We start from the raw sequence: 25,851 nt of genomic DNA, 5'->3' as shown, positions 1-25,851 counted from the left end.
TATATATATTACATTGTTTGTAGTCAGATTACTTATTGAACCGTGAGCTTGATAAGTAAACACTATTTCGATCACCGGTGAGTAGAAAAGATGAGAAAATTGTGATTCACTGCACTTTAAAAAGATGGCTTGGGATATGGGATATCTAAATGTCCAACTTGTGGGGACAACTGACAAACCCAGGACTTACAAATCTGCTTGTGATTGTGTTGTGCTCGTCCCACTTGCCATTTAAACTCCTGTCCCTTATCATGATAAGGGAAGGAAACGCATGAATAGATTTCAGATTGCTAGTGGGCCTTCTTCGGGGATGTATTTTGAAAGTCTTTACCGGAAGCTCTGTTTTTCTTCAGCCTCGCCTGACGGTGATGGGTATAGACTGGCTGTGGGCAACCTCAGACAGGTGGAGGAGACGTCCTTAAGCTGCTGAACTGCACCGTGGTTGGACTTGAGGACTGGGCTGGGCTGCAGGACGAGCAGCGGTGGACGCTGTGCACGCTCGGTGCGCGGATCCTCCTGCAGCTGCTGGATTCACAATATGATACCAGATCCAAAACATGCTTTGGCTGATTTTCCCCATCCTGAGCCTTCGCACACATGCTGGACACTTAGATGTGGACGCGAGGAGGACGAGGGATGTAGTTGCAATGAATAAATGAGGAGCGCACATGGACTTCAGCGTTTTCCCTGAGATTATTGGTTTATAATATTTATCCCCCCTCCGCCTTGGCCATGGAGAACCAAGCAGCCGAGCCGCAGGACTATGAAGATGTACAGAAAAGCGGCTATCTACGCAAGCATAAATCAATGCACCGGAGATTCTTCGTGCTGAGGGCGGCCTCGGAGCATGGTCCTGCTCGACTCGAGTACTATGAGAACGAGAAGAAATTCCGCAGTAAATCACCTGTGCCCAAAAAAGTCCTGAACCTGGAGACTTGCTTCAACATCAACAAGCGGGCAGATTCCAAGAACAAGCACATGATAGTCCTTTATACCCGCAGCGAGAGCTTTGCCATCGCTGCAGACAGCGAGGAGATCCAAAACGAGTGGTACCAAGCGATGCTGGACCTTCAGTGCAACTGTAAGATATTAAAAGTGTGATGTGATTTCCACTGTCTGTTTCTGCATCAGGCCTATGCTGCCGTAGGCTGTTTGTTCTACATACACTATTTGGCTCGGCCATCCCTGATTGTTCAATGCATATCTCCAATTGTTCGATTTTTTTTTTTGATTTTTTTTTTTTTTTTTGATTTTTTTTTTTTTACTGCAGGTCTAGTTCAGCCATTTAATTTGAATAAATTAGTCCCAGTAAGACAATTTGGGTGGTGTTTTTAAACCAAGAGGCAGGTGGAGCCGACTGAACGGGGTAGACCAACACGCTATGGGCGGCATGTGCTGTGTTTGTGCTGCACAATCTCAATAAGCGCTGGTTTAATACAGTTATAACCAGCGGATCATTTTCTGTCACCAAAATGTAATTAAATGCATTAAATGGCATCTACATGCAATAATATAAGACGATCGCATCCTCTAATTGAAATGCAGCCCATTTCATACGACGGTGTATTTTTGCATGGCGCAGTGGGCATATAGCAACCATCCAAGGGATGCATCATATAGTAGTAGCCTATCGTAGTGCACTCCGCTGGAGCCTGTGTTTTTGTTTTTCTGCACAGCTCTGACTGCCGTTCGCCTAACCTACATTTGTGTTACACGGTGCTGCTGGTTGGGAGGAGATGGCATCGTCAGTGCGCTCTCACTGGAAATTGTGTTTCTGTTGGTTTTCCTCGTGTTTACGTTGTTATCCTTATTCTGGAGCTGAGCACCACCACCACCACCACCACCCACCCTCCCTCCCCGCTTTGCATATTAGTTGAGACTGATGGGTTTGCCCAGCTCTTATGTGTTATTGTGGAACCCTAACAAGATACACATTAGAGCACAGACCCCCATTTTGTTGAGGGTATGGCTCAGGAGCCGGCACAATAAAAGACCGTCCTTAATTTGATTTAATCTTAGTGTATATCTGTTCATAATGTGGCTAGGGATGTGCTAATAGAGCCTGTAGTAGATTAACATATTATGGGCTATGATGATTTCTGTGGGGTCAGCTCTAATACATTTGTTTATTTATTTATTTTGAGGATGGAAGCAAACCAGTTACATTGTTAGTTGTTTAATAAGGATAACAGTGAGTTTGAGGCAAAAAAAACAACATAATTTGTCATTTTTTAAATTTGATTAGCATTGAACTGAATTCTGCATTGTTCTACAGTCCAGCGTGCTGCTTTTTCAATGGACGCATTTTATATCTACCACAACTTAATTAATTTGAGCCATAGCATTGGTGTTGAATTGGCTGCAGCACAGCTGTTGAGAAGGCACGGTGCATATTTTTGCATATGGAAATTAAGTTATAATAGAGAAACAAAATATAACTTATTAGTGTCATGCACACTAGTTTATCGTTTTAGAATTGATAAAAAAAAAAATTCAGCATGTTATGTTTGGCGTAAACCCTCAGTTATAAGGTTTTTTTTTTTATATAATGTGTTCAGTTATTTAATGCTCTAATTGTTTTCATGTATTTATTCTTTATTGTTTTCCTAGGTAAAACTCCTGAAGACTATGGGAGTAGTGGAGAGTGTAGCTCCCCGTCTCCTGTTCCAACCTTCAAGGAAGTATGGCAGGTTAAGGTTTGGCCTAAAGGTCTCGGACATGCCAGAAACTTAGTGGGCATCTACCGGCTGTGCCTCACTGACAAGACCGTCAACTTTGTCAAAATCAACTCTGACGTGGCCGCTGTGGTGTTGCAGCTGATGAATGTGCGCAGGTGTGGCCATTCTGAGAATTTTTTCTTCATCGAGGTGGGACGCTCAGCAATTACTGGCCCTGGAGAGTTCTGGATGCAGGTGGATGACTCCGTGGTGGCCCAGAACATGCACGAGACCCTGCTAGAGGCCATGAAGGCCCTAAGTGAGGAGTTCCGTCAGCGCAGTAAATCTCAGTCTGTGGGAACATCCTGTGGAGGTGGTACTGCTTCAAATCCAATCAGTGTCCCAAGCCGCCGTCACCACCCAAATCTGCCACCGAGCCAGGTGGGCTTCTCCAGGCGAGCGCGCACAGAGACCCCTGGAACAGGCGGCAGCAGCACGAGCACTTCACCTACATCACGCCACGGCTTTCCAAGGGCACGAACAGCCAGCATCGGAGCCAGATCGGAGGAAGGTGGAGCGAGTGCCAGAGGGACATGGGCCAGCTCCAGTCCAAGTCTCAATGGATCCTGCTCAACTACACCAACACTGAGGCCCAAGCCCACCAGGGCTCCAACCCCTGCTAAAATTACCCTCAGCCTTGCACGTTACACACCCAACCCTGCTCCCTCACCTGCACCGAGTCTGTCCTCCAGCTCTGGTCATGGCTCAGAGTGTGGCCTAGTGGGGGCAGCAGTGGGAGGCATGACGGTTTGCTCCTACCCTCGTGTTTCTCAGAGAGTTTCTGTTTCAGGATCACCAAGCGACTATGGGTCCTCAGATGAGTACGGTTCCAGTCCTGGTGAACACTCTCTGCTCATACCCAGTCTGTCTGGACATCATGTACATGGAGAAGGATCCTCCAGCTATATCATCATGGGACAGCGAGAGGGCCTACTTGGTTCCCATCATCGCTCCAAAGGCAGGCGCATTCTGCGCCGCTCATCCAGTCGCGAATCCGAGGCGGAGCGCAGACTATTAAGTAAGAGGGCTTCCCTGCCATTGGCATCCCATGAACGACTGGTGCCACACAGAAAAGATGAAGATGATGAGGATGATGAAGAATACGCCATCATGTCGCAGAGTGCTAACAGAGAGAGAGCAGATTTGCACCACGGCTCACGGAGTCTTGCAGTTGGGGGTGGGCAGCTTGATGTGGGAGGGGAGAATAGAAAGAGGGCTGACAAAAGCAGAGGAGAGGTGGACACAGGAGCAGCTGTGGATAGTGGCTATATGTCAATGTTGCCCGGGGTTACGTCTCCTCCTGTTTCACTCTCTCTCTCAATAGGTATGTCTGATGCCAGTGCTAAACCTGGGGCAGATGACGAGTATATGGCCATGACCCCCAACAACAGTGTGTCGCCCCCTCAGCACATCCGCCAGCCCAGCTCAGAGGGCTACATGGTCATGTCTCCCAATAGCAGCAGCTCCACAGACCTGCACGGACTAGGCATGTGGGATAGCAGGGCCAGCATGGAGAGCCGGGCAGCCAGTGACTACATGAACATCTCGCCTGTCAGCAGCCGCTCTGCCTGCAGCACGCCGCCTTCCCACCCCGAGCAGCACCAACTGCAACCAAAAATGTTCAATTCTTACTTCTCCCTGCCACGAGCTTATCAACATACTCTCTATACTCGCTTTGAGGAGGACTTAAACAAAGGAGAAGGAAAAAAAGACAGCAGTGGGAATGATAGTGCTGGAAGGGGAGGGGGAGTGGGATACAGCAAGAGAAACAAAATTGCAGTAGGCCCTGCTGGAGGCTGCCAGCTCTCCATGTCTTCCTCCTCTTTCTCCTCTAGCTCAGCCAGCAGTGAAAGCCTTGAGGACAAGTCCATATCAGCAGGGAGAGGATTAAGTTTATTAAGAACTGGAGCAGAATACAAGAGTTCGGGAACATGCACAAAAGATGGGCGTCACCACCAAAAACGAGCATCAAGTAGCAAGAGCCCAAAGCAACAAAGGAGGGGTCGTCCCCAGAGTGTGTCTTCAGACATTGCTAAAGCGAACACCCTGCCCAGGGTTAAGGAGAATCTGCCACCATCAGTGTCTCAAAACGTTGGTGAGTATGTCAGCATTGTCTTCAAGGAAGACAATAAATATGACGGAGGACGATGTTCAGGGTCTGGACACGGACAAGCTGTGATCCACGGAACGCTCCGGCCCGTGAATCAACCGCTCCTCTGCCACGATAATCCTGCTAACCTTCCCCGCAGCTTCTCTGCGCCGTTGTCCACCTCTGCAGAGTACGTCAGCATGGATTTAGGGAAGCCCTCGACACCCCTGACTCACGTTAGATCCACATTCAGCACCCCACAGGGCCCACCAGCTGTTTCCCCCAAGGTCCGACATGAACACGGCGCGTCCTCTCCTCTGGCAGCAGAGGGCAAAGCAGGTTACAGAACAAAGGTAAAGATGCCAACAGACGTCCCCACTCCATTCACAGACAACAAAGGTTCAGATTCCAGCATTTCAGCAAGACCTGCCATCCACTCTAATCAACCCTTATCTATGAAGCAGGAGACAGGTTTGGGTTTTTCCCCCGTCAAGTCCTTCCAGTCTCCTGAGCGGAGCAGCAGAGTGGTCCGAGGTGACCAGCAGGGACGCCCGAGCCACCGCTCAGAGACATTTAACTCACCGCCTTCTCTACCACGCCACGCATCCTCTTCTACCTCCCTCTTCCCAGAGGGCAGCCAGGCAGCGAGCCATCGGCATGGTTTGGACTGCTCACTGTGGGAGAACGGGCAGGCTGCTAGTTTGCCTGCCACACCTCCACCACAAGCCTCCACCTCATCTGCTGAACAAGGCCTTAACTATATTGACCTTGACTTGGCCATTAAGGAGAGCCCTCAAGCTGGAGTGGAGTGCACCTCTCCCGCCTACAACATTGGAGGAAGCGCTATGGGTAGCAGTGCTGGCTCCAGCCTCAACACTTATGCCAGTATTGATTTCTATAAATCAGAAGAACTGAGAGCACACCAGAACAGTAGAAAAGATGGTCAAGGTGAGTGCCACTGGGACTGAAAAAACAACTCATCTTAAATTATTTATTAAACAATGGTCGGTACATTTTCATCGCAACATTTGAGATCTGGCTGTGGTACATTTTGTACTCAGAAAATACTCAGATATTGTTGAAGATACATTTATACGCATAATCTTGATATATTATGGTTAAGGACATCTTGTATGGGGCGGCACTGTCCATACTGGCAGCCTTACTTGTTCTTGTAGACAACGGGGTTATACGTGTCAGTTGTTTCCTCACAACTGAAGGACATGGCGTTTATCGCAGCAAACAAGGGAGGGAGCAAGATAATGTCTGCTTAGAATTTATCAACATTAATACAATAATTACATCAGCATAGGAAATATTCCAAATCTTAGAATTGTGTCTGAAATAATTTCTGAAATTGAAAAGTGAAAGGTTATATTAGGAGGAAAATGGTGACTTTTTTACCTGGAAAATTGGATTCAAGTTTCTTCCATGCTTTCCCTTCATTCAGTGGAACAAGCTCGATGACCTCTGACTGACAGTTTTGATAAATTATTTATCATTTCAGTCATTTTCACTGGTTCTACATTTTCAAGTGTGAAATAGGTGAAAGGACAAATTATATGATTTCTGGTAGTATTTGTCGAGCTGGATGCAGACTCTTGATGTGATGTGCATAATCTACAGACAAAACTCAAGTCTGGGTCTTAGTCATTTCTTCGCCTTTCATCTTTTACTGATACTTCAAGCTGGCTACCAGCTTCAAGCTGGTGGGCAGCACCATGTTTCCAGTCTGTGGGTTGTCTGTAGAGTCTCCTATTATCACAAGTGGGTGTTCAGAGAGCAGAGCCAATTGATTTGTCTGCTGGTAATGAGCCATTTCACATAAATGAAGGTAGAGGGGAGAGAGCACGGGCCAGGTGTTTATGTTTATGTGTGGGTGTGTTGTTGGCTGCAGGATTTCACATGGCTGCTTTGAGGCTTCCCTTACACTGCACAGATGACAATTATTAAATGGTTAACATTAGTGGCCAAACATAATTTTTGATTGATGTACACTGAAGTACAAAAGAGGTTCCTTTCTTTTTACATGTCAAGAAACTAAAGCTGTGAGACACAGTATATTAAAATGAAAATATACAGGTACATATATTAATCAGAGAAATAAACATAAATGGAACAAACAACCTTTCCATCTTATTTAGTCAGAGCAGCTACAACATTTGCATGATTGATTTATCTAATGCCATTCAATCTCTAGTCGTAATAATTGCCTCCTTCAATTCAAGATAGTGTATTTATGCATTTAACATGCACAGCAAGGAAAATAAGGCTTTTAGTATTCTATAAATTACTCTTTCATGCAATTTTTCACACTGCAATTCAATCATTATTGAATATGCCTCTCCTCCTATAAGCTACAAACCCACTTGCTCTGCTTTCATTAACTGCAACTATGTTCTAATAATTAAGCTCAACATATTGTATGAAGCCTGCACAGCCAGGGTGGTGGCCGTACTGCAGCATAAAAGCTGGAATAAACAGGCTTGGCTCTAAAATGACCAATTAACATTTAAATAATTTTGCTAATACCACATTACACCACCTGTTTTAATTAAGATTTAATTAGATGCTCATATTACATTTTTATTTCAATTTCATAATAAGAGTAAGATGTTGTTTATTTGTGATTAGGTGCAGCATCGCCACAGCTGTACTATGAGCAAAGTGTAGGTGTTTGTGTAAACATGGTTGAAGACATTGTGACATACTAGAGGGGTTTTAATTTGAAACAAACACGGAAGTCGCGGGTATTCGGCCTAATAATAGTAGTTTTAGCCGTGCTCTCATTAAAATGAATTACCAACAGTAAACAATTAGGTGTTATTATCTCGCAGAATATTTAATGGTAGCATAAACACAGAAAGCACTAGGCATTTTGAGCCGGACAAACAACACCGTTCTTATTTGATAATGATATGAAAGATCATAAGTACTTAGTTGGCTGCAATAGCCGCGGTGTGTCCGCAGGTGTGTGACGTCATTTGAACGGCTCTGCTCGGCTAGTACTTGTGCTGCACCCGGCTTCCATTTAGTCCTGGTTGGGGAGGATATGTCTTTCGAAGCTCTGTTGTGTCCTCGTCTCACGTGTTTTCTTTGTGTCCTTTTGAAGAAAGACCAACATTATTGTCAGGTTAATGTAACGTTACTTAGAATAACTGCATACAGAGATTACGCAGCTGGCAGACGAGAACGGGGAAAGGTGAGCGTCACGAGGCGCCTCATGGGTAATATAGTTTATATAGTGCCATAATGATTCGCCCTTATGACCTGATAGAGAGAGAAAGATTGTGAAAAGAAGAAAAAAAAAATCACGGTACACCAACAAGTGTAAATGAAGTCCATTATGAGCAGTGCTTACAGCACTAGTCCTTATTAGTGAACAACATTACAACTGACCCTGCTGCTGGATCCAGACTGTCACAACAAGTGAACATGAACCAGACAGCCAGACTGGGCGTATGGTATAAACAGTATAAAGTTGGAATAATGAATGTCTGCTTTAAAAGACAGTAGTTGGAGAGCCACACTCAGTTGCAGGTTTATTTGACATACCCTGCTACTGAATACAAGAGTCCTGCAATGATTTCTACATTCACGGATGACATAATGTTGATTTAAAATGATTCAACTCAATGTTGCAGTAGTGCAAACACACACACATATATGCCTATATACAGTAAAATGTTTACCAAGACGTTATAAAAAAGTATATAAGCAAAACCTAATCCTCATCAGCCGTGTGGTAAAACAAAGAACGCAGTGCAGAAAATTGCAAATTACACAGCAATGGAAACAGCAGCAGAGTGCTGAGGTGGCAGACAATCATTTGACTCTGACAGTGGATGGAGCAGGTGGTTAGAGTGACTCAGAGCTACTTGAACCACATGCACTCTTGTCTGAGCTCCCCTTGATGAGGTATTTGTGGTTGCTTGGATAGGTTATGTTCCAACAAAGTTATTTTATGAGATAATTCTCCTTTTCTGCAGATGACAAAAGAAGTTTGTTGTAGCTGCCAGTGACTATTTTGCTGACATGATCAGAAGCTGGGAGCTCTTTGTGTTGTTTAGGTGGTTCATGAAGAGAGGAAATGGTTAAAAATCTTTGGAACTGATAAAAGTGGCTCAAAGACACATAATATTGACATCTGCAACAGTGTGCATGAGACCAATAAGAAAATCCTCTTAGAAAGATATCAAGCATCAAGCAGGATATTTACCCAAGCAGTCGACAGGATCTGGAGATTAAATAAAAGCAATATGCTTTGGCGAATATAACCTAGTCCACCTTCTGTAACATGATGTGTGGGGAGACTTTACTGTGAATTATCATATATACAAGATAAAAAAAAAAAAAAAAAAAAAAACATTTAAAAGCACAAATTATTGCAGTAGAAAAAAAGGGTTTGAGTCACATTTGTATGATTTAAATTCCTGCCTGCTCTTGAATTTTTCCCATCAGACTGTTGATCTCCATCTTCGTCTTGGATCTGAGCGTGTCGCCGGTGTGACAGCTCCACGCTGAGGAGATGGTTGGCAGCCCGAGCTGTTGCCACAACAGAACTGTACACTGGAGTCTGAACAGTGAAACCCTGGAAAACTCATCCCCATCCCCTCTGCTATTTTCTGTCAACCAAACGTGTGCCAAACATTCACACACACACACACACACACACACACACACACACACACACACACACACACACACACACACACACACACACACAGACAGTTACAGGGTAAGGGAAATGTTTTTTCTTTCTTTACCTTGTTTTGAAAAAAATGACATATGATCATCAATTAACTTAATATGGATAAAGGATGACAGTGTGATATGTGACAGTGTGAGTTCACAGGTGACCATTATTTGGACAGCCTGTTCTTTTTATTTAATTCGATTCACATTATCACAACACTCGTATTTCAGTAAAACTTTCAGGGAATCACACAAATGGCTAAAATTCCATCTGTGTGTCTTAATTTAAAACATATTTGCTTGCGATTGGTACATTGAAGTCTTGTAAGTCAAGGCTTATAAAATGGCAGCTGCTGTGTCGACACAATCTCAGCTGAATTTGGAGTGTTAATTATTAGATCCCGTGGTTTTCTGTTTTTGTATCGCCATTTATGCCTCAACATCCTTTGTCCTTACAAGTTAAGTGATCATCAGGTGTCACTTTGGCTCAAACTTAGAGGGAAGTGACAGTTCGGCAGAGGTTTCATACACGTGCACACCCTGCCACTGTAAACATATTTGATTTATTATATACAGTTGCCCCAAAAGCCTTTACACTTTAGACCTCTGTTCTTGTGTTACTGAAGGACTTCAAAATGTGCCTAATTTCTGGAGTATGATAAAATACAGTTGAACATTGAATTGGTGATGAACTTGTTTTATACAAATGAAATGTAGATATAGTTGCCTGTCAGTTTTTCAAACAGTAAGAAAATGGTTGTGTGAAAATCCCACACAGCTCAAGCAGTCTTTGTGAAATCTATTAGACTTCAACTTCACACAGAATTCAGTTTTATCCCTAAGCGCTCCACATATGCAGCCATACAGGAAAAAACATTTCTGTAGGCTCAGTTTTAATTATACATAAACATGCCCAGTCCTGTCTTGTAGATTATTTACAATCGATGCCATTGTGAAAGTCTTGTCAGTGCGTCTCACTGGTATTTTAGGATATTTGGAGGATTCACTTATACACTATGTGGTGTTTCTTCCTCCTTATTTTAAAACCTAAGTGACCCTTTTAGTGTACATTTCAAACCCTCATTAACTGCAGCTAGTAAACAAACAAAAAAAACAAAAAACACATGTGGACAGAAATGAAGCAGGAACAGTCAGATGAAAGCCAGAGCTTTCATGCAACATGACAGCGTTGTAGGAAACTGATTGACGTCACATAGCTCCTGAAGAAGAGCAGGCACATAAATGCACAACGATGCATTTATTCAATAATCACAGTACGCAACATTGTATAGAAACGGACAAGTTAACATAACGTTCTCCTGCTATGCATGTAAACAGCTTAATCAAATTGTCGTCAGACACGCAGTGATGACACTAATTAAATTGTATGTATGTAAATGTTCACACTCAGATGTGCTGAAAGGACCTGATAACAGACTTGTTAATGTGGCAAGCTGAAAACAATCATTTTAACATTTTTAAACTGTTTATGGACTGTATGCAAATTACTGGGGTGAGTAAGGGAGGGGGGGTGATCTTATTTTTAATTTGCTAAAAAAGCAAGATTCTGAAATAATAAGTAAAAAATGTATAGTAATAATACACTTGTGGCAAACACGGGAAAACAATGACTATTATGTTCCAGATATTCTTAATGTTTGAACAAAGAGCTGCTAAATAAACGGTTGTCACTTGAGTGAACCGAGCCAAGCAGCAGCTCTGCAGCTTCTAATGGACTTAAGTATTACAACCAACCTTCCTTGGTTTCCACTTAATAACAGCATATCAGTTGAGGCTGACACATGACTGTCAAATCAGTTACATGATAGCTGAGTCACACGTTAGAGACGGCAAAGAGCAGAGCATTAAATACATAAATGAAAGCCATCTTTGTAACTATTGTATGAAAGACAAATTCAAATAAATCGTACAGGGGGAAAATATATCTGGCAATAATTTCCCCTGCCCTTCCAAAAAAATCCCTCCCTGTGGTGGAACAAAAAAATTGCAAAAATTAAACAGTACCTGCATATTTTTCTCATAAGATCATGGGATACAAATGAGACTGCGCATTTTGAACCAGGTGTGGCACAAAAATCATTCAAAAAGGTCAATGTGTAAACCCTTTTTGAGCAACTGAGCTTTTCTAACTGTATATTCTACTATAGTATCTACTATAGTAAACAAGTAGAACAACAGAAACTATAGTACATACTGTTGTTAGTTTCCCTCATTTGCATTGCAGCTCACAATTCTAATATAAAGTGACACATTACAATGGTATATAAAATATACAGTATACATACAGTATAATGATTAATACTATATAGCCTAGATATCTATATACTCTTTTATAAAGTGCCTCATTTTTGATTGTAGCTGTTTTTACACAGGTTATCTTACAATGGGTTGTGAAAATGGACAAAAAAAAGTGTTGTTTCTCTCCTGAGTCTAAATTGTTGCTTGTCGATCTACAGAGGACAGACCGGACACTTCAGATCGCTTTCATTTAACCATGATCAAATTGCCTTACTGTGTTTATCAGAAACATGAAAACAATCTCATTTTTTTATGTTTTGCAGTGCCTAACACTTTAGCCACAATGTAAGCGCACACACACACCCTCGCTCTTTTGTTTGGCTTTGTTGAGCTGTGGTTTGGCCAAAAAAAAAGGAAAAAAACTAAACCAAAAAAAAAAAAAAAAAGAAGAAGAAAACCATCTCTTCGGCTCTCTTTAGTAGTTTCACACCCTGGGACATGTCCACTTCTGGTCCTACTGTTCTTTTTTTTCTTCTTTTTTTTAACTCTTGACCACTACCAAGCAGCCACTTGCTCATCATGACAGTCTGTTGCAGATGCTACAGGTAGCTCAAAGATAAAAAATGAGCAAATAGATTAGCATCATTTTTCTACAATTTTCTGTATTTTAACGCCCCCTGTTTCTACAACAAGATGAAATTAATGCAAGTTTCCTGTATATAAAATAAGTTAACCCATGATAAAACAGGATCTAACTCAGTCCTGGCACCAATTTACTTTTCGTTTTCAGAGACTTTAAACACCAAAACGAACATGAAAGGAAGCCGGTTTCGTGGCTGACAGCTCATCTGGGCTGAGCCAGTATCAAGGTTCTTGTGAATTGCTCCCATTATTTGGATGAATTCAGTTCCTAGAAGGTGTGAATAGTCCTACTCCTCTCACTTGTTCGCTCTTATTTGTTTTTTTCTCTTTTGTTTCTGTCTACACTCAAACATGTGACTTTTTGGTCTGAACAATGAGACGGTGCCACTCCCGCTCACATGCATTACTTTCTTACTCTATTTGTAACATTCTGCTGTTGTCAAACACATTGCCAAAAAAAAAAAAAAAAATACAAAGTCTGAAAACAATTCAAAGATCAAAATCATCAAAGGAAATTCACTTTTTTACTTGACAGCCACTGGGCCAAAAAATAAGTTGTTCAAATTGAAATAGAGTCCAACTTTTTTGTTGTTTTTCTTGCGGTTGTGTGACTTTATGACTGGTTGCGGACTGGAACCAGAGCCACTGATGGCGAGTTGGGCCATGTTGTGACATTAGTGATACTGTACATTGAACCAGGATGTGTTGGTAGCAAATATTAAAAAGAAATTGTCGACTGTATATGGTGTTGCAATGCCAAACTCTTGCAGTGACCAAACTCTTTGAGTCCAGGGCTCTGGCTGTGTGTATACAGGGTACAAACAAAGACGGCTTTCTTGATGTATTTTTGACACTGGTAGCTTTTCCCACATTTAGATTTTTATTTTTCACGAGGCTCGGACTCACTAACTGAATAATTGCGATTCTGCTGCTTAACCGCACTTGAACACTGTCGCACATAAAAACAAATGTGTGTGGTTTTAATCAGAGAAGTCAAAATGTCCAGATATTTACTCTCCTCAGTCCAGAGGTCCCTCGCTGACTGACCGAACCCTGAACTCACATCTGAAGGGACACAAGTGCCTGGCTGTGATTACCGGGATCAGGTCATCAATCAGTTATCGGTTATCTCGACAGAAATGCAAGTCTTCCACACATTTCTTTCGTATTTAGTTGGAAGATATGCGCAACACGTGGCCAACAATTCCTCTGCAAAGGTCTTATCTCTGGTGCCAAAGTTTCATGTGTGAATGGTGATCTCTGAGCTTCACACTCGAGACCTGTGTTAAGGACCTCTGCCACCACATTAATACAAAGTTTAACTTTGAAAACCTCTTTTTTACAAATTTGTCAGGCACTTATCAGTCTGTTTTTAATCCTGTGAAGTAAAAAAAAAAAAACACATTGATTGAGCACAGTTTGTGTGAACTTTAACGAATCCATACAAGTACCTGGACTTGTTCCACTTTTATAACTTGTGTTGCTCTTTTGTTGCTCTTTTATAATCTCTTTGTTATTCCTTCAGTGCAACTCTTCTAATTGGGGATTACCGAGATTCTCTGACTGTACCTCATAATCTCAAATCCGAGCAGACGTAACAGTTGGTTGTAAAGCCCCTTGGACAGTCTGAGAATGGTTTTAGGAGGAACTCGTAAATAAGATTTGGGTAAATATAATTTAATGTATTGTGTATTCAAAACGATTTCAACAGGCTCTCTGCAGTGTTTCCATTCGCATGACATACAGCGGCAAAGTGCTTCTCATCCAATCATCAGAAGTCAAGTATTTTGGTGCGGTGTAAAGCGGAGACTTGTGTTGTCTCTTCAGAATATTTTGTAACAACAAGCCGAGGCACATAAATTGCAGATTCTAAGTGTGGGAAATGATACTGTATGTACAATCAGGATAGCGATTATAATTACAATGGAAAGAGCATTGTATGTATTTTAAACTATTGATACTACTTTGATAATGATGTAAAATGTAAAAAGGCTGAACAGGAACTATAGGTATGTAAAGTTATACTGTGTATAGAAGCGTCTGCTCCAGGGGAGGGACGGGCATGGGGTTCATTCTGTTCATGGCAAAATTGTTTAAAAACAGAATATTGATGATTCTTGTCTGTGATGTAGACAACGTCAATGTTTTTTTTTCTTTTTTGATAAAAGGCAAAGTGATATGAAAAAGCAGGGAAATGTGTTGTTTATCGAGTGTGTGTCTGTTGAAGTTATAAGTCTGATTCAATGACAACATGTAGTCCAGTGAGTCTAGACTGTAAGCCAGCACAGGTGGGAGTTTTAAAGGATAAGCCTGTGGACAGAGAGCTCCTTTATTTAATCCCAAACTACTCCGTTTAAACATATGGTATTTTGGTAGCATTTAAATTCATAGGTAAATAACAACAGAGTGATGATTGCTATTGTTCAAGGATCAAATCTAATCTATTAAATCATTAATCTATGAAGGTGAAGAGGATCAAATCAAAATGTTTAGGAGTTCATAGTTTCTTATGCAGAAATGAAGAGAAATTAGATTATATACAAAAATTGTATAAATCCTAATCTCAAAAATATCAACAACAATTATGGGAATCTTGTTTGTGGGAAATGATAGGGAAAACGTCAAAACAGGACTTTGTATGATCTTTTGGCGTCGTTAGTCGGAGCTTTAGAGTTGGAACAAACTGATGTGAAGGTGACCCCCAGGGCTTGATCACAAATCATGTTGTAAAGATGATTTTGCTAGGATTTTGTTTCCAGATGTGACTATTGCCAAACAAGGTAGAAAAAAAAAATGCTCAAAATGTTTAGAGAAAATGGTCTTAACTTTTTAATATGCAAGTTGGTTGGCAAAAAACTTTGTATGAGTGACAATCATGTTGGTTGTCTGATGTACAGAAAATATGACTTACAGCACTTTGTCTTTAGTTGGGAGGTTAAATAAAATCTGTGGAAATAGCTGGATTTTGGAAAACAAAAATAAGACCACCAGGGGAGCTGTATACATACACTACATGCTGATACATGCTGATATGCTGATACGAGTTTATTTTGAAATTCCAACAAAAGAACGTGAACCGGAAGTGTTACTGTACGGTTTCTGGCAACACCGCTTCATATCATAGATCCTAAATTGAGATGATCACTCACTGGGTACATATGAGAGCTCAACGTTGTATCTGTCTTATTTTTTTATATTTCAGGTTCTATGAAAAAAAAAAAAACAACAACAACAACAACATCATTTGTGATTTTTAGGTCGCGTTATAATAGTTTTATAAACGCAAAATTATGAATTGCGTTTGTTTTAATTTGGTACTTGAAATTTCAAGCGGAGTGAGTTGTCCTGTCTGTCCCTCTCTCTGAGGGGGGGGAGGGGAGGCCATGATGACACAACCTCTGGCTTCTCCTCACCGATGGTCTCTTAGCGACCACAGTCAGTGAGCACGGGGCCAGATGTCGCGCGCGAGGTAGCATCAAAGATAAACGTTGGATGTCCGATCTGGTTCGTGCACGCGGTCGGCCGTGAACGATGGTAGCTCCGGTCAGCAGCAGCAGCAGCAGCTCCTCACTGGGTTAACGTTACCGTGGACACACCGACTTTAACGTTAATCTATCAGCGGCGACACTTTTCATGCTGAACTGCGCAGGTAAGAAAATGATCTACCGTCTGTTTAGCTTACAAAGCTAACGCTTGCTACGACAGAAAACTTAACTTCCCGCTGGTTTTCGGTTGACTTGCTCTGATGCGGGTTGCTGCATATATCAGAGGCGCAGCCTGACTCTCTCAAATGGGGGGAGGAAACTGTTTGTTAATAGTTGCTCTTTGTTTCTGAACAACACCGAAAGGCAACTAGTACGCGTCGATCAGCACATTTGCTTTTTAAAACGGTTGTTTAATGTCTGTGGAGAGAGGCGCTCTGTCGCCCCCTGGTGGTCACCTGCACGTACATCAACACGTTACATCAGCTGGAAGAAAAAAGATCAATAACAGTAGAAATACTTCTCCTCAGAGTTTACTTTAGAAGTGAAAAGCATGTGTGTAACATTGAGATCATTATAAGAGTGACTTTTTTTTGTGACGAGCTCAAAAGGCTGAAATGGACAGAGTTGGGTCCAAAATGTTTAAGGTGGAAAAAAAAAAAGAAGGAAATTACAGGAAAATTCAGCTTTTCTTCTTCGCCCAGAAAGACAGGTCGAAGAATTAATCAGATCCTATTACTTAAGTAGAAGTACCAATACAGAAATGTAATAAATACTCTATTACAAGTAAAATACCTGCATGAAAAAAAAATCCTACTTAAGTAAAAAGTACATTAGCAGGAACATTTATTTAAAGTATTAAAATAAAAGTAACAGTTTGTTCCCTCAGACTGATATATTATTAAATATGACATAAGTAGATTATTAATACTGAAGCATCAGTTTGTAAGCAGCGTGCTAATGTTGTAGCTGCTGCAGGTGGAGCTAGTTTGAACAACTTTATATACAGTTTTGTATACAGAGACAGCAGGTACAGGTACCTCAGAAATTATTACAATATGTTGTAAATGTACTCCACAGTTGTCTAGTTTCTGTTCATGTAAACCTGTCATTTGTATTATCTATTGGTTGTGATTTTCATGACTTGCATCCATCTTAGTAAACTTGATTGTTTATATGTCCTCATACAAACCCGTTGTTATCTAACTGTCAATAATTACCGCTGCCACAGATGAGGGCAGGATTTCTTGTAGGGAACTTTTATGGTGTGTTATCATTTATTTATTTTTACCAGGTAGTTGATAGAAGGAGGAACCTCTTGTGACAACCATGGCTCCACACCCGGTGGTCCAGGCCGTCATTGATCTCTCTGCAGGAGCCATAGGTAAAGAATCTGCAAACAAACAAAAAGACACCACGTGCAAAATTAAATCACTGTGAAGTAACCGTGCTGCTTTGCTGCCGCTGCACCGAGCAACCCACCAGCTCAACTCACTGTATCTGACGTAGCAGGACATTTTGATGACTCCCGTCCTTTTTCCGGCTCGTTTCTCTCTGTTTTTCCAATGACTGTTTATAGAGCTCGGTGGTCTGAAAAGCCCTGTTTGATTCTTATCTCTCGTCACAGCACGTACGGTCTGCTTTGTGCAGAGATTCTCCTGTAGTCTGTATGACAGCCGCACTCTGTTTGCGTTGGATCCTCCCAGGGGGAGCTGCGTGTGTCTTCAGCGGGCAGCCTCTGGACACAGTAAAGGTCAAGATGCAGACCTTCCCCACGCTGTACCGGGGCTTCATCCACTGTGTCACGTCCACCTACAAACAAGTGGGTCTGCGCGGCCTCTACCAGGGCACCACGCCGGCACTGATGGCCAACATCGCAGAAAACTCGGTGCTCTTCATGAGCTACGGCTTCTGCCAGCAGGTCATCCGCTTCACGGCCGGACTGCACAGCGAAGCCGTGTTGAGGTAAGCGGGCACGTTGGCGCAAAACCCACCTTGAGAATGCATGTCCCGTCTCTTAACTTCCTGTCTGATTAACCCCTTCCGCTTTTGTTAGTGACGTGCAGAAAGCCTGTGCAGGCTCAATCGCATCCATCTTCTCCTCGATAGTGCTCTGCCCCACTGAGCTGGTCAAGTGTCGACTGCAAGCCATGTATGAGATGGAGGCATCGGGCAAGATCGCTAAGAGCCAGAAGTAAGTGGGGATTCAATATTAATGAATATTGTTTCGGTAATTTACTATTAAATCCCTCCAGTTTTAAGATTGTATATCCTCTAACAAGCAGTGGATTAAGTCATGCTGAAGAATGACTTGTTCATATTTAGAATAAACAATTAAATAAGAGATGTAATACTCATCAAATTGAATAGATTATATACAGTATATTATACATTTGATTTAAAGGAAAGATAAATACAGTAACTTTCTATTAAAGAATACATGTTTTTTTTTTTTTTTTCATAAATAAAAATTTTACTAACTGGAAAAGAAACCCAACCTGAATTATAAGTAATTATTTCTTTATAATTTACCTTGAACTGGATGTTGCAGCTCAACCTATCATATCAACTCAGTGTGTGAATGTAACAGCGACTCCGTACCGTGTGTTTTATAACCGGTGTGGAGCGCCTACTGTTTGTGTTTCATGAATGCAGTCCAGACATGCAAAAAAACTAACAGTTAAACTTAAGATGTTAAGAAATAACAAGTTATTATTTGACGTAATGTATTTGCATACAAGCTGTTTTAGTGCCCTGTGTGCTGACTGACCGTTTTGTCTCCTCTGTCTGCAGCACCGGGTGGTCGGTGGTGAAATCCATCATGAGGAACGAGGGGCCGCAGGGTTTCTTCCAGGGCCTGACCACCACCATCGCCAGAGAGGTCCCCGGGTACTTCTGCTTCTTCGGTGGCTACGAGCTCTGCCGCACCACCTTCGCAGACTACATGAAATGCGAAAAGGACGACATAGGTAGAGAGCAGAAAAACAGTTCCTCCGGTTGTTGATAACACAAACTTCAGACGTCAGCTCCTCAGAATATTTACGATTCATACAGAGAGAAGTTCACTTTTAAAGCATGTTCCTTGAGTGTTGTTAAAAGGCATTCTGGGAAAATTAGGACATTATTAACAGAACTAAAGAAGGTCTGCCTTAAAAGAATAACTATTTATTACAGATACAATGAATGAGCTACTAATAGCTACTAATGTTATAGTTGTTGGACTTTAACTTTGATATAAGGTTAGCATTTAGAAAATAAAATGTATGACATATGTACAGTGTCACTTTGTAACTGGTTACTGTGTGTTGAAGGTGTGGCTCCAATCATGTTCAGCGGCGGTTTCGGGGGGGCGTGCCTGTGGCTGGTGGTCTATCCTATGGACTGTGTCAAGTCTCGGATCCAGGTCATGTCTATGACGGGCAAACAGGCTGGGTTTTTCAAAACCTTAATGACCATCACTCGTGCTGAAGGTATGCAGAGCAGCAAGGCAGCAGTTGGCTTTAGTTCGTTATTTCAGCAGCGCCAGAAAAGATTTCAGCTGTTTCAGTTCAGATCAGATTTAATGTGGCTGTTTCCTGTTTGTAGGTGTGAGAGCGCTCTACTCTGGTCTCACCCCCACCATGGTCCGCACCTTCCCCGCTAATGGAGCACTGTTCCTGGGTTATGAAGCCAGCCGGAAGCTCATGATGAAGCAGTTTGACGGCTGAACTCGTCCGTACGCGCAACACAAATGAAGAAGCGGTGAACCGGGAATCAAGTATTACAGCCATAGAACCTCATGTGTGGGATCGGGCTCCGCAAATTCCTGCTGTTTCCTGACTAAAACTGCCACTCTCCATCAAAAAACACTTCTTTTAGTGTTTACATTTGAATCCTTGTTTAATTAGTTTATTTTAGATCTGAGTCTTATTTGTTTTTAACATTACAACATCAGAGTTCTGTACTGTAACGAGCATCCAACCTCTTTATGAGAAACTGTAAACACTCCTGTTTATTATTTTACATCTCCCTCGACGAAGTCGTGTCCGCACATGAGTGTCTGTCTCTGCCAGCGATGCAGGTCCACGAATACAAGAAACACTCTTCGGTTGGGTTGTGAGGTCATCTTGAATGCAAAAAAACTCTTTAACTCCTTATTTTAGCTTAGTGCATGAAGATTTTATTTAAAAAAAAATGTAAAGTAGGTGTTACTAATTTAAGTTGCCTAAAATGTGTTGGGATGAATATGATGGTGTTTTCAATTATGGAATCATTCCAGCTACTGTATGTATGCACCTCAGTTTGGGATCACATCTCAGTTGTGGTCAACTAAAGCAGCAAAACATGAAAATCTGCCAACAGACATACTGAATCATTTACTTTCCAGATTGACCTGCTTTAGTTTGCACTGAAAGTCTTTGTTGTGCCATGTTATGTTCCACCCCTCTTTTTGGCCACCCTTTTGCCTTTTAAATCACCACATTAACTCCTGCTGCTGTGTGACCTTTTGTCTTTATATACAAGTCCATGAGAAACTATCAACTCTTCTTCATGTGCCATTTTCACCCTGCATTCCCTGTGCAGGTTTTTTTTTTTTTATTTTATTTTCTTCGTAGTTTGCAATTCAGATTTCTTAGTACTGTTCCTTTAAATTTTTAATTTAGAAATGTAGGTGTTTTATTTTGAAAAGGCTAACAATTTCAGATGATACTAAAATATTTGTAGGGATATCAAAAGTGGGAATCATTGTAGTGATACAACCTACATTAAAGATATCAATGAAGAAGAACTCCTGTGTTTTATTTTCCTTTGAAGACTGAAATGCAATGAATCAAAAGGTCAGTGATAAATATAATTCAACACAGTATAAAACGGATTGGAACCTAATTAGCACAAATTAGTTCAAATACGGTGCATTTTTCACAACATACCACATGTGTTAAATAATGATGTGTTAATATAAAGTGTGAAGCGTGAAATACACAAAAAAAATATCTTTAAAAAATGTCCAAAAGAGACAACAACAATTTCAAAGTTAATATCTGATGCAGCTGCAGCCAGGGACACTATCCTCAGTCTTCCAGCAGGGGGCGCCCGTCAGCTGTCCTGAACTCACAGCGGCTGTAGGGAAAAAAAACCCAGAGAGGGCAGCTGCTGTCAGGACTACATCTGAGAAGTGTGTGGGATCAAATGTATTCTTAAAATATGTAAAACTGGCAGTGTGATTATGTCCAGCTCTTCTGTCAAAGACCTGAGCTGGACTTCATCTCACCCCGTTGTTGTTGCAGGTTCCGCACAGACACCCAAAGAGCCCGTTGATCATCTGGACGGCGCAGAGGATCAGCTGCAGGCAGCTGGTGGCCAGCAGGGTGCTGAACAAGCCCACGTGGAACTGCACGATGTCCTTGGGCTGCGTGCATCGCACCCACCACTTGCTGTTAGTCAGGTAACTCGGTTCACTGCATGTGCAAAAGAGGAGAGCTTTTTTTGTGAGTGACTCAGACTTTAGAAACGGGTCCTCATCCTCATCTGAGAGAGAGTCCTGTCTGTGCGTCACCTGTCTTTAAAAGGCGTTTCCCAAATCAGAAAGACTTGACACAGGGGTCCGTTCTGCAAGCCAAGCAGCGCCACGATGAAGCTGTACAGAGCGCCGGCCACGCCCACTGCAGCGAACGCAATCGATAAGAACATCTGCAAACATCAAATGATAACCAAAGGTCAGAAACACTTCTGTTGCAGCTTCGGAGACAGTATAAAAGAGCTATAAAGGCTCCCAGCTGTCCGCAGACATTTGTCTCATTCCGCACATTTTTTCCATCAATCTGAATTTGGTCTCCCACACACACACACACACACACACACACACACACACACACACACACCAAAATAAACTACAGCCTAAAAACCAAACATGCTGGAACAAGTTTGTTGGGCCTCTCTTTTGGCAACTTTTTATACTTCTGGAACAGGTTCACAAGGATAACTTCATAACTTCACTTCATGCTTTTAAAATATGATGTAACAGAAGCACTGAGAGTTCAAACACATTTTAAAAAGCCATTTGCATTTGTCTTGAACTTTTAAGTATTTATTTTTTTCAACCTCCTTGTAAATGAGATTATGCATCTGGAAATTATCATGATAGGTGACATTGCTGTTCTGAGGGTTTTATCATTTATTACAGCTTTATCTATCCAGGTGTCGGGCAATTGCTTTGTGATGCAGCAGCATATTTCAATTTCAATTCAATTTTACTTATATAGCAACATATCACAACACAGGTGATTTTAAGGGCATGTGACATAGTAAAGTCCTTACAATTTTATAGAAGGAAACCCAACAATTCAACGATTCCCACGTGAGCGATAGTAGGCAGGAAAAAAGTCCCTTTTAACTGGAAGAAAAACCTCCAACAGAACCAGACTCACCTTCCTCCACCGGTTGAGGAGAGCAGAGAGAGAAAAGAACAGCATAGGGATCCAAGACAATATTAGGCTTTTTAATTGATTAACTCCTCAAACACTTGAATTTAACTTAAATATGACTTAGCAGGAAAAACTTGAATGAAACAACTACAAGCTACTGTCTGTTGAAGTCTCAATTTAATGTGTTTTTAACTCTGATCATGTTTCTGTGACATCTTTCTATTTCATCCGTTATTTCTATTTCCACTCACTTGTGCCAACTTTAACTACTTTTGTGACAATTTACAGACTTAAAATTCACTTAAGTGTGCATTTACGTATATACAGTTTAATGTTTAGTTTATATTTAGAATAATTTCGATTTAAGTCAACCCTCAGTGATTGAGCTCCTGAAACATCTCACTGTCTCACTGATTTCACCGACTCACCCCACAGCGATTTCCACAGCAGCCCTGTTTCGCGGTCAGGTGAATGTTAAGTGCTGGCAGCAACACCTGGAGCAGGACAGATGAGTTTGACAGCACATTACATTCAATTTAATCTTGAAAACACAAAGCAATAATGCTGAAATTCAGTCAATTCTAAAAGTCAGTCTTCATTCAGACTTTGACAAACTGCACCAGATAGATTACAAGTTTAAGTTTGAGGCTTTGCTTCAGTCAGGTTTAGAAGTGTTTCATGAGAGCATCATACTGCACAAAATGGGTCTTAAAACACAAAACTATCACTTAGAAAAGGCATCCAATATAGATTACAAAACCAAAACATTTTTATTTCCTGTTTTAAATGTCAAGGTAACTTTTTCTGAGGCTCCACATAACATTTGAGAAGGGAAATCATAGCAGCTCTTAGTCCAGAGTCCTTCAGTAACAGGCGAGAGAAAAAAACTACTCACCATTAAACCCCCTCCGATGAGCCCCCCCATGTATTTCACCTCCTCTGTAATATGTCCATCTTTGGCATACTTGATGTCCCCGCCAGGGAAGAACAGCACAATGTTACAGATGATGGATATGACCGCTAACGGGTACAGAGCCACAGCAATGCAGCGGGAACATTTTCCAGTACACATGTTGTCAGAGGGAGAAAGTAACTAACTTCTGTCGAAGCTCTGCTTCAGTTAGTTTTTAGCTCAGATACTTGCTGTTCTTGGGGCGGGTTTCCACATGAAACTGCCCCCATGAGGTAGCTACACATATTTTTAAATGGAGGAGAGGCTCTGTGAGTGATGTTAGGGAGTGGGCGGCGTAACAACCAGCCGATAACATGGACAAACAGAGTCTGGGAGAGACTGCAGAATTATGTGACTCATTCCAGGGTATCGTCCAGAGACAACGCTTGTGTTGTTGAGTTCTTGGAGATAATTTGGAGATACACATATCTTGGTGGCTTGAAAATGTGACTACATTCAGGTCATCTGACTCAGGCATGTTGTTTGCTGGTCATGTCACTACTGCATGATTAAATTAAGTTGAGTGCTGAGGCCTGAGATGCTCACCGTAATTTAATATGACTTTCCTGTATTGTATTAGGTGCTACCAGATGGTCTTTAGTGTAAGAGAGACATGTTTCAAATCTGTATTCTGGTTGTGACCGCAGGATTTTAACACAGTTGAACTTTAGACTTGGCAGCATGCTAAGTGGAGCAAGAACTGTGTGTCATTGACAGCAATATGCTGATTAATAGTCAAATGGTGGCTGAGTAAACATTGAGCGGACATGATACTGTTTTGTTTTCTCTGGTGACCAGTCGACTGCAGGAGTCATCACGTCTTATCAGTAAACTGAAAGGGGGAAAAAAAGAAAAGGGAAAGAGGCCGTGTTTCCCAAAACGTGGTCTCCGAGCAACGCGTTAATCATCAAGATAACAGTTTTAATAAGTAATAGTAAACTGGAGGGTTGGAGCTCCCTTCCTCATCTAATTTAATATTATATTTTATTATATTTATTCATTCATTTATGACTATTTTTCTTGATTCTGTCTCTCTCACCTTTTTACCATTTAAAGCAGAGCACACCGATTTTGCCTTTTCTCTTCTGAAGCAGTTTAAAGTTTGCAGCTGCATCAAAAATATATACAAACTGTGTGACTAAGGATGGAACAAAAATGATCATGGACTTTTATTGTAAAATGTCACTGCAGACACCATCTTACAGTAATATCGAATCTGTAAAAAAAAACTGTCAGCGTGCAGTGCTGCTCGGGTGTGTGAATTGTTGCGCGTCTGGTGCTCTTCAGTTTGGGGATCAAACAGTTTTGAATTGAAAACTTGGAGAAATCTGAGGCACTTCAGCGGGTGATTAATTGAAAAGCCATTTATCAGTCATGGCTATTCGATCACAGTAAAAACTCATGCCAATGTGTTTCAGCGTCTGAAGCCTTCATCAGGGCAGGTACAAATAAGCTGCCTTTGGGCTGTTCCTTATGTGTTGGTCAGTGGTCACATGACCGGTATGGACCAATGAACTGTCACCCAGTACATGGGGAGCAGGTAAAGACACATGATAGGAAACATAAGGTCTGGACTGGAAACCAAATGCAGATATTTATCAAAATCTTAAAATCTCATAATAGTTTAACATTAAGTGGCAAGTAACATTTAAACTGACCCAGTTTTCCAAAGAGATTTATATCCTCTATTCTCAAACCTTTTGTGCATATGTTGAGCGTTTCTTTCAAAGTCTTCCTCTGTGTCACAAATACGTTTAAGTCTCTGGAATTGTCCGAAAGGTATGTTGTCTATCATCGACGGTGGATGGAAACTGTCTGCTTTTGCGGTCTGTTGGTTTTCTGAATATGGAAGTATGTAGGATGCCATTGTCATCTTTAAACATCTTTAAATCAATCAAATTAATTTCAGTTAAAGAAAACTCTAGACTAAGCTTTACGTTGCTATTAGTGTTGTTTAAATATGAGTGGAACTGAAGAAGTTCTGCCTCCGACCCAGACCACAGTAGAAGAATGTCATCTATGTATGTATAGCATTTAGGCTCGAACACACAAATCGTTCTTCCCAAAGACCCATAAACAGATTGGAATAATTCGGTGCAAAACATGCCCCTATTGCTGTACCTTTTTTCTGTTTACAAAATTGATTCTGAAACAGGAATGCATTATTATTTAAAGTCCATTTTGCAAGTTGCAAGATAAAGGCAGCAGGGGGCATCTGTTCTGGTTGTCTCTTTTTCAAGAAATGGGATAAAGCCTCTAGTCCCTCCTTATGATCAATGTTAGTATTTAGTGATCCATGGTCACTAAAAATGATGCAGATACAATAATCTTTATGTCTTTAATTTTATTTAGCACTTGTGTGCTGTCTTGAATAAATGAAGGAAGGTCACAAACAAAAGGCTTAATGTAAAAATCCACAAATTTTGATGCTGGTTCTGTGACTGACTCATTACCACTGATTATTGGTCTTCCTGGTGGATTTTCTAAGTTCTTATGTATTTTGGGAAGCATATAAAAAGCAGGTATTCTTGGGGTCTCACATGATAAAAAGTCATGTTCTTTTTGTGGAATCCGATGTTTATTATTTACCTTTAAGAGCATTTCTTTAAGT

The 25,851-nt window shown here is 41.3% G+C and overlaps 3 protein-coding genes across 3 annotated transcripts; 2 read left to right on the top strand and 1 right to left on the bottom strand.

Annotated features, from left to right (window-relative positions):
* Nucleotides 1–371: 371 nt before the first annotated feature.
* LOC138196519 (insulin receptor substrate 1-B) lies at nucleotides 372–14,604 on the top strand. The gene is made up of 3 exons (XM_069146623.1): nucleotides 372–1,081; nucleotides 2,611–5,754; nucleotides 9,268–14,604. The coding sequence occupies exons 1-3, from the start codon at nucleotides 733–735 to the stop codon at nucleotides 9,273–9,275; spliced, it is 3,501 nt and encodes a 1,166-aa protein (XP_069002724.1). The 5' UTR covers nucleotides 372–732; the 3' UTR covers nucleotides 9,276–14,604.
* A 1,173-nt stretch (nucleotides 14,605–15,777) lies between these two features.
* On the top strand, nucleotides 15,778–20,617 carry slc25a15b (solute carrier family 25 member 15b). Its single transcript, XM_069146620.1, has 7 exons — nucleotides 15,778–16,051; nucleotides 17,179–17,268; nucleotides 17,591–17,849; nucleotides 17,941–18,078; nucleotides 18,678–18,853; nucleotides 19,196–19,354; nucleotides 19,470–20,617. Exons 2-7 carry the CDS (start codon nucleotides 17,214–17,216, stop codon nucleotides 19,589–19,591), a joined length of 909 nt encoding a protein of 302 aa, XP_069002721.1. The 5' UTR covers nucleotides 15,778–16,051; nucleotides 17,179–17,213; the 3' UTR covers nucleotides 19,592–20,617.
* A 21-nt stretch (nucleotides 20,618–20,638) lies between these two features.
* On the bottom strand, nucleotides 20,639–23,441 carry tm4sf21a (transmembrane 4 L six family member 21a). The gene is made up of 5 exons (XM_069146621.1): nucleotides 23,184–23,441; nucleotides 22,717–22,782; nucleotides 21,421–21,554; nucleotides 21,136–21,322; nucleotides 20,639–20,984 (listed from the first exon to the last, which is right to left on the bottom strand). Exons 1-5 carry the CDS (start codon nucleotides 23,358–23,360, stop codon nucleotides 20,976–20,978), a joined length of 573 nt encoding a protein of 190 aa, XP_069002722.1. The 5' UTR covers nucleotides 23,361–23,441; the 3' UTR covers nucleotides 20,639–20,975.
* Between the last annotated feature and the right edge of the window lie 2,410 nt (nucleotides 23,442–25,851).

This window comes from Embiotoca jacksoni, unplaced genomic scaffold (assembly GCF_022577435.1).
Source record: "Embiotoca jacksoni isolate LCO1_2020_lvr unplaced genomic scaffold, fEmbJac1.0.p SCAF_13, whole genome shotgun sequence".
Lineage (NCBI taxonomy): Eukaryota > Metazoa > Chordata > Actinopteri > Embiotocidae > Embiotoca > Embiotoca jacksoni.
This window is presented reverse-complemented; position numbering and strand designations above follow the sequence as displayed.

What these genes read in the sequence shown, in the direction of transcription:
- slc25a15b (XM_069146620.1), top strand. Translation starts at nt 17,214, where the DNA reads ATGGCTCCACACCCGGTGGTCCAGGCCGTCATTGATCTCTCTGCAGGA. An exon ending in CACAGCGAAGCCGTGTTGAG is followed by an intron (nt 17,850 to 17,940) that starts GTAAGCGGGCAC and finishes CGCTTTTGTTAG; the next exon opens with TGACGTGCAGAAAGCCTGTG. An exon ending in ATGCGAAAAGGACGACATAG is followed by an intron (nt 18,854 to 19,195) that starts GTAGAGAGCAGA and finishes TGTGTGTTGAAG; the next exon opens with GTGTGGCTCCAATCATGTTC.
- LOC138196519 (XM_069146623.1), top strand. Translation starts at nt 733, where the DNA reads ATGGAGAACCAAGCAGCCGAGCCGCAGGACTATGAAGATGTACAGAAA. An exon ending in GCTGGACCTTCAGTGCAACT is followed by an intron (nt 1,082 to 2,610) that starts GTAAGATATTAA and finishes TTGTTTTCCTAG; the next exon opens with GTAAAACTCCTGAAGACTAT.
- tm4sf21a (XM_069146621.1), bottom strand. Translation starts at nt 23,360, where the DNA reads ATGTGTACTGGAAAATGTTCCCGCTGCATTGCTGTGGCTCTGTACCCG. An exon ending in TCATCGGAGGGGGTTTAATG is followed by an intron (nt 22,783 to 23,183) that starts GTGAGTAGTTTT and finishes GTCCTGCTCCAG; the next exon opens with GTGTTGCTGCCAGCACTTAA. An exon ending in GCTGTGGAAATCGCTGTGGG is followed by an intron (nt 21,555 to 22,716) that starts GTGAGTCGGTGA and finishes TGATGTTTGCAG; the next exon opens with ATGTTCTTATCGATTGCGTT.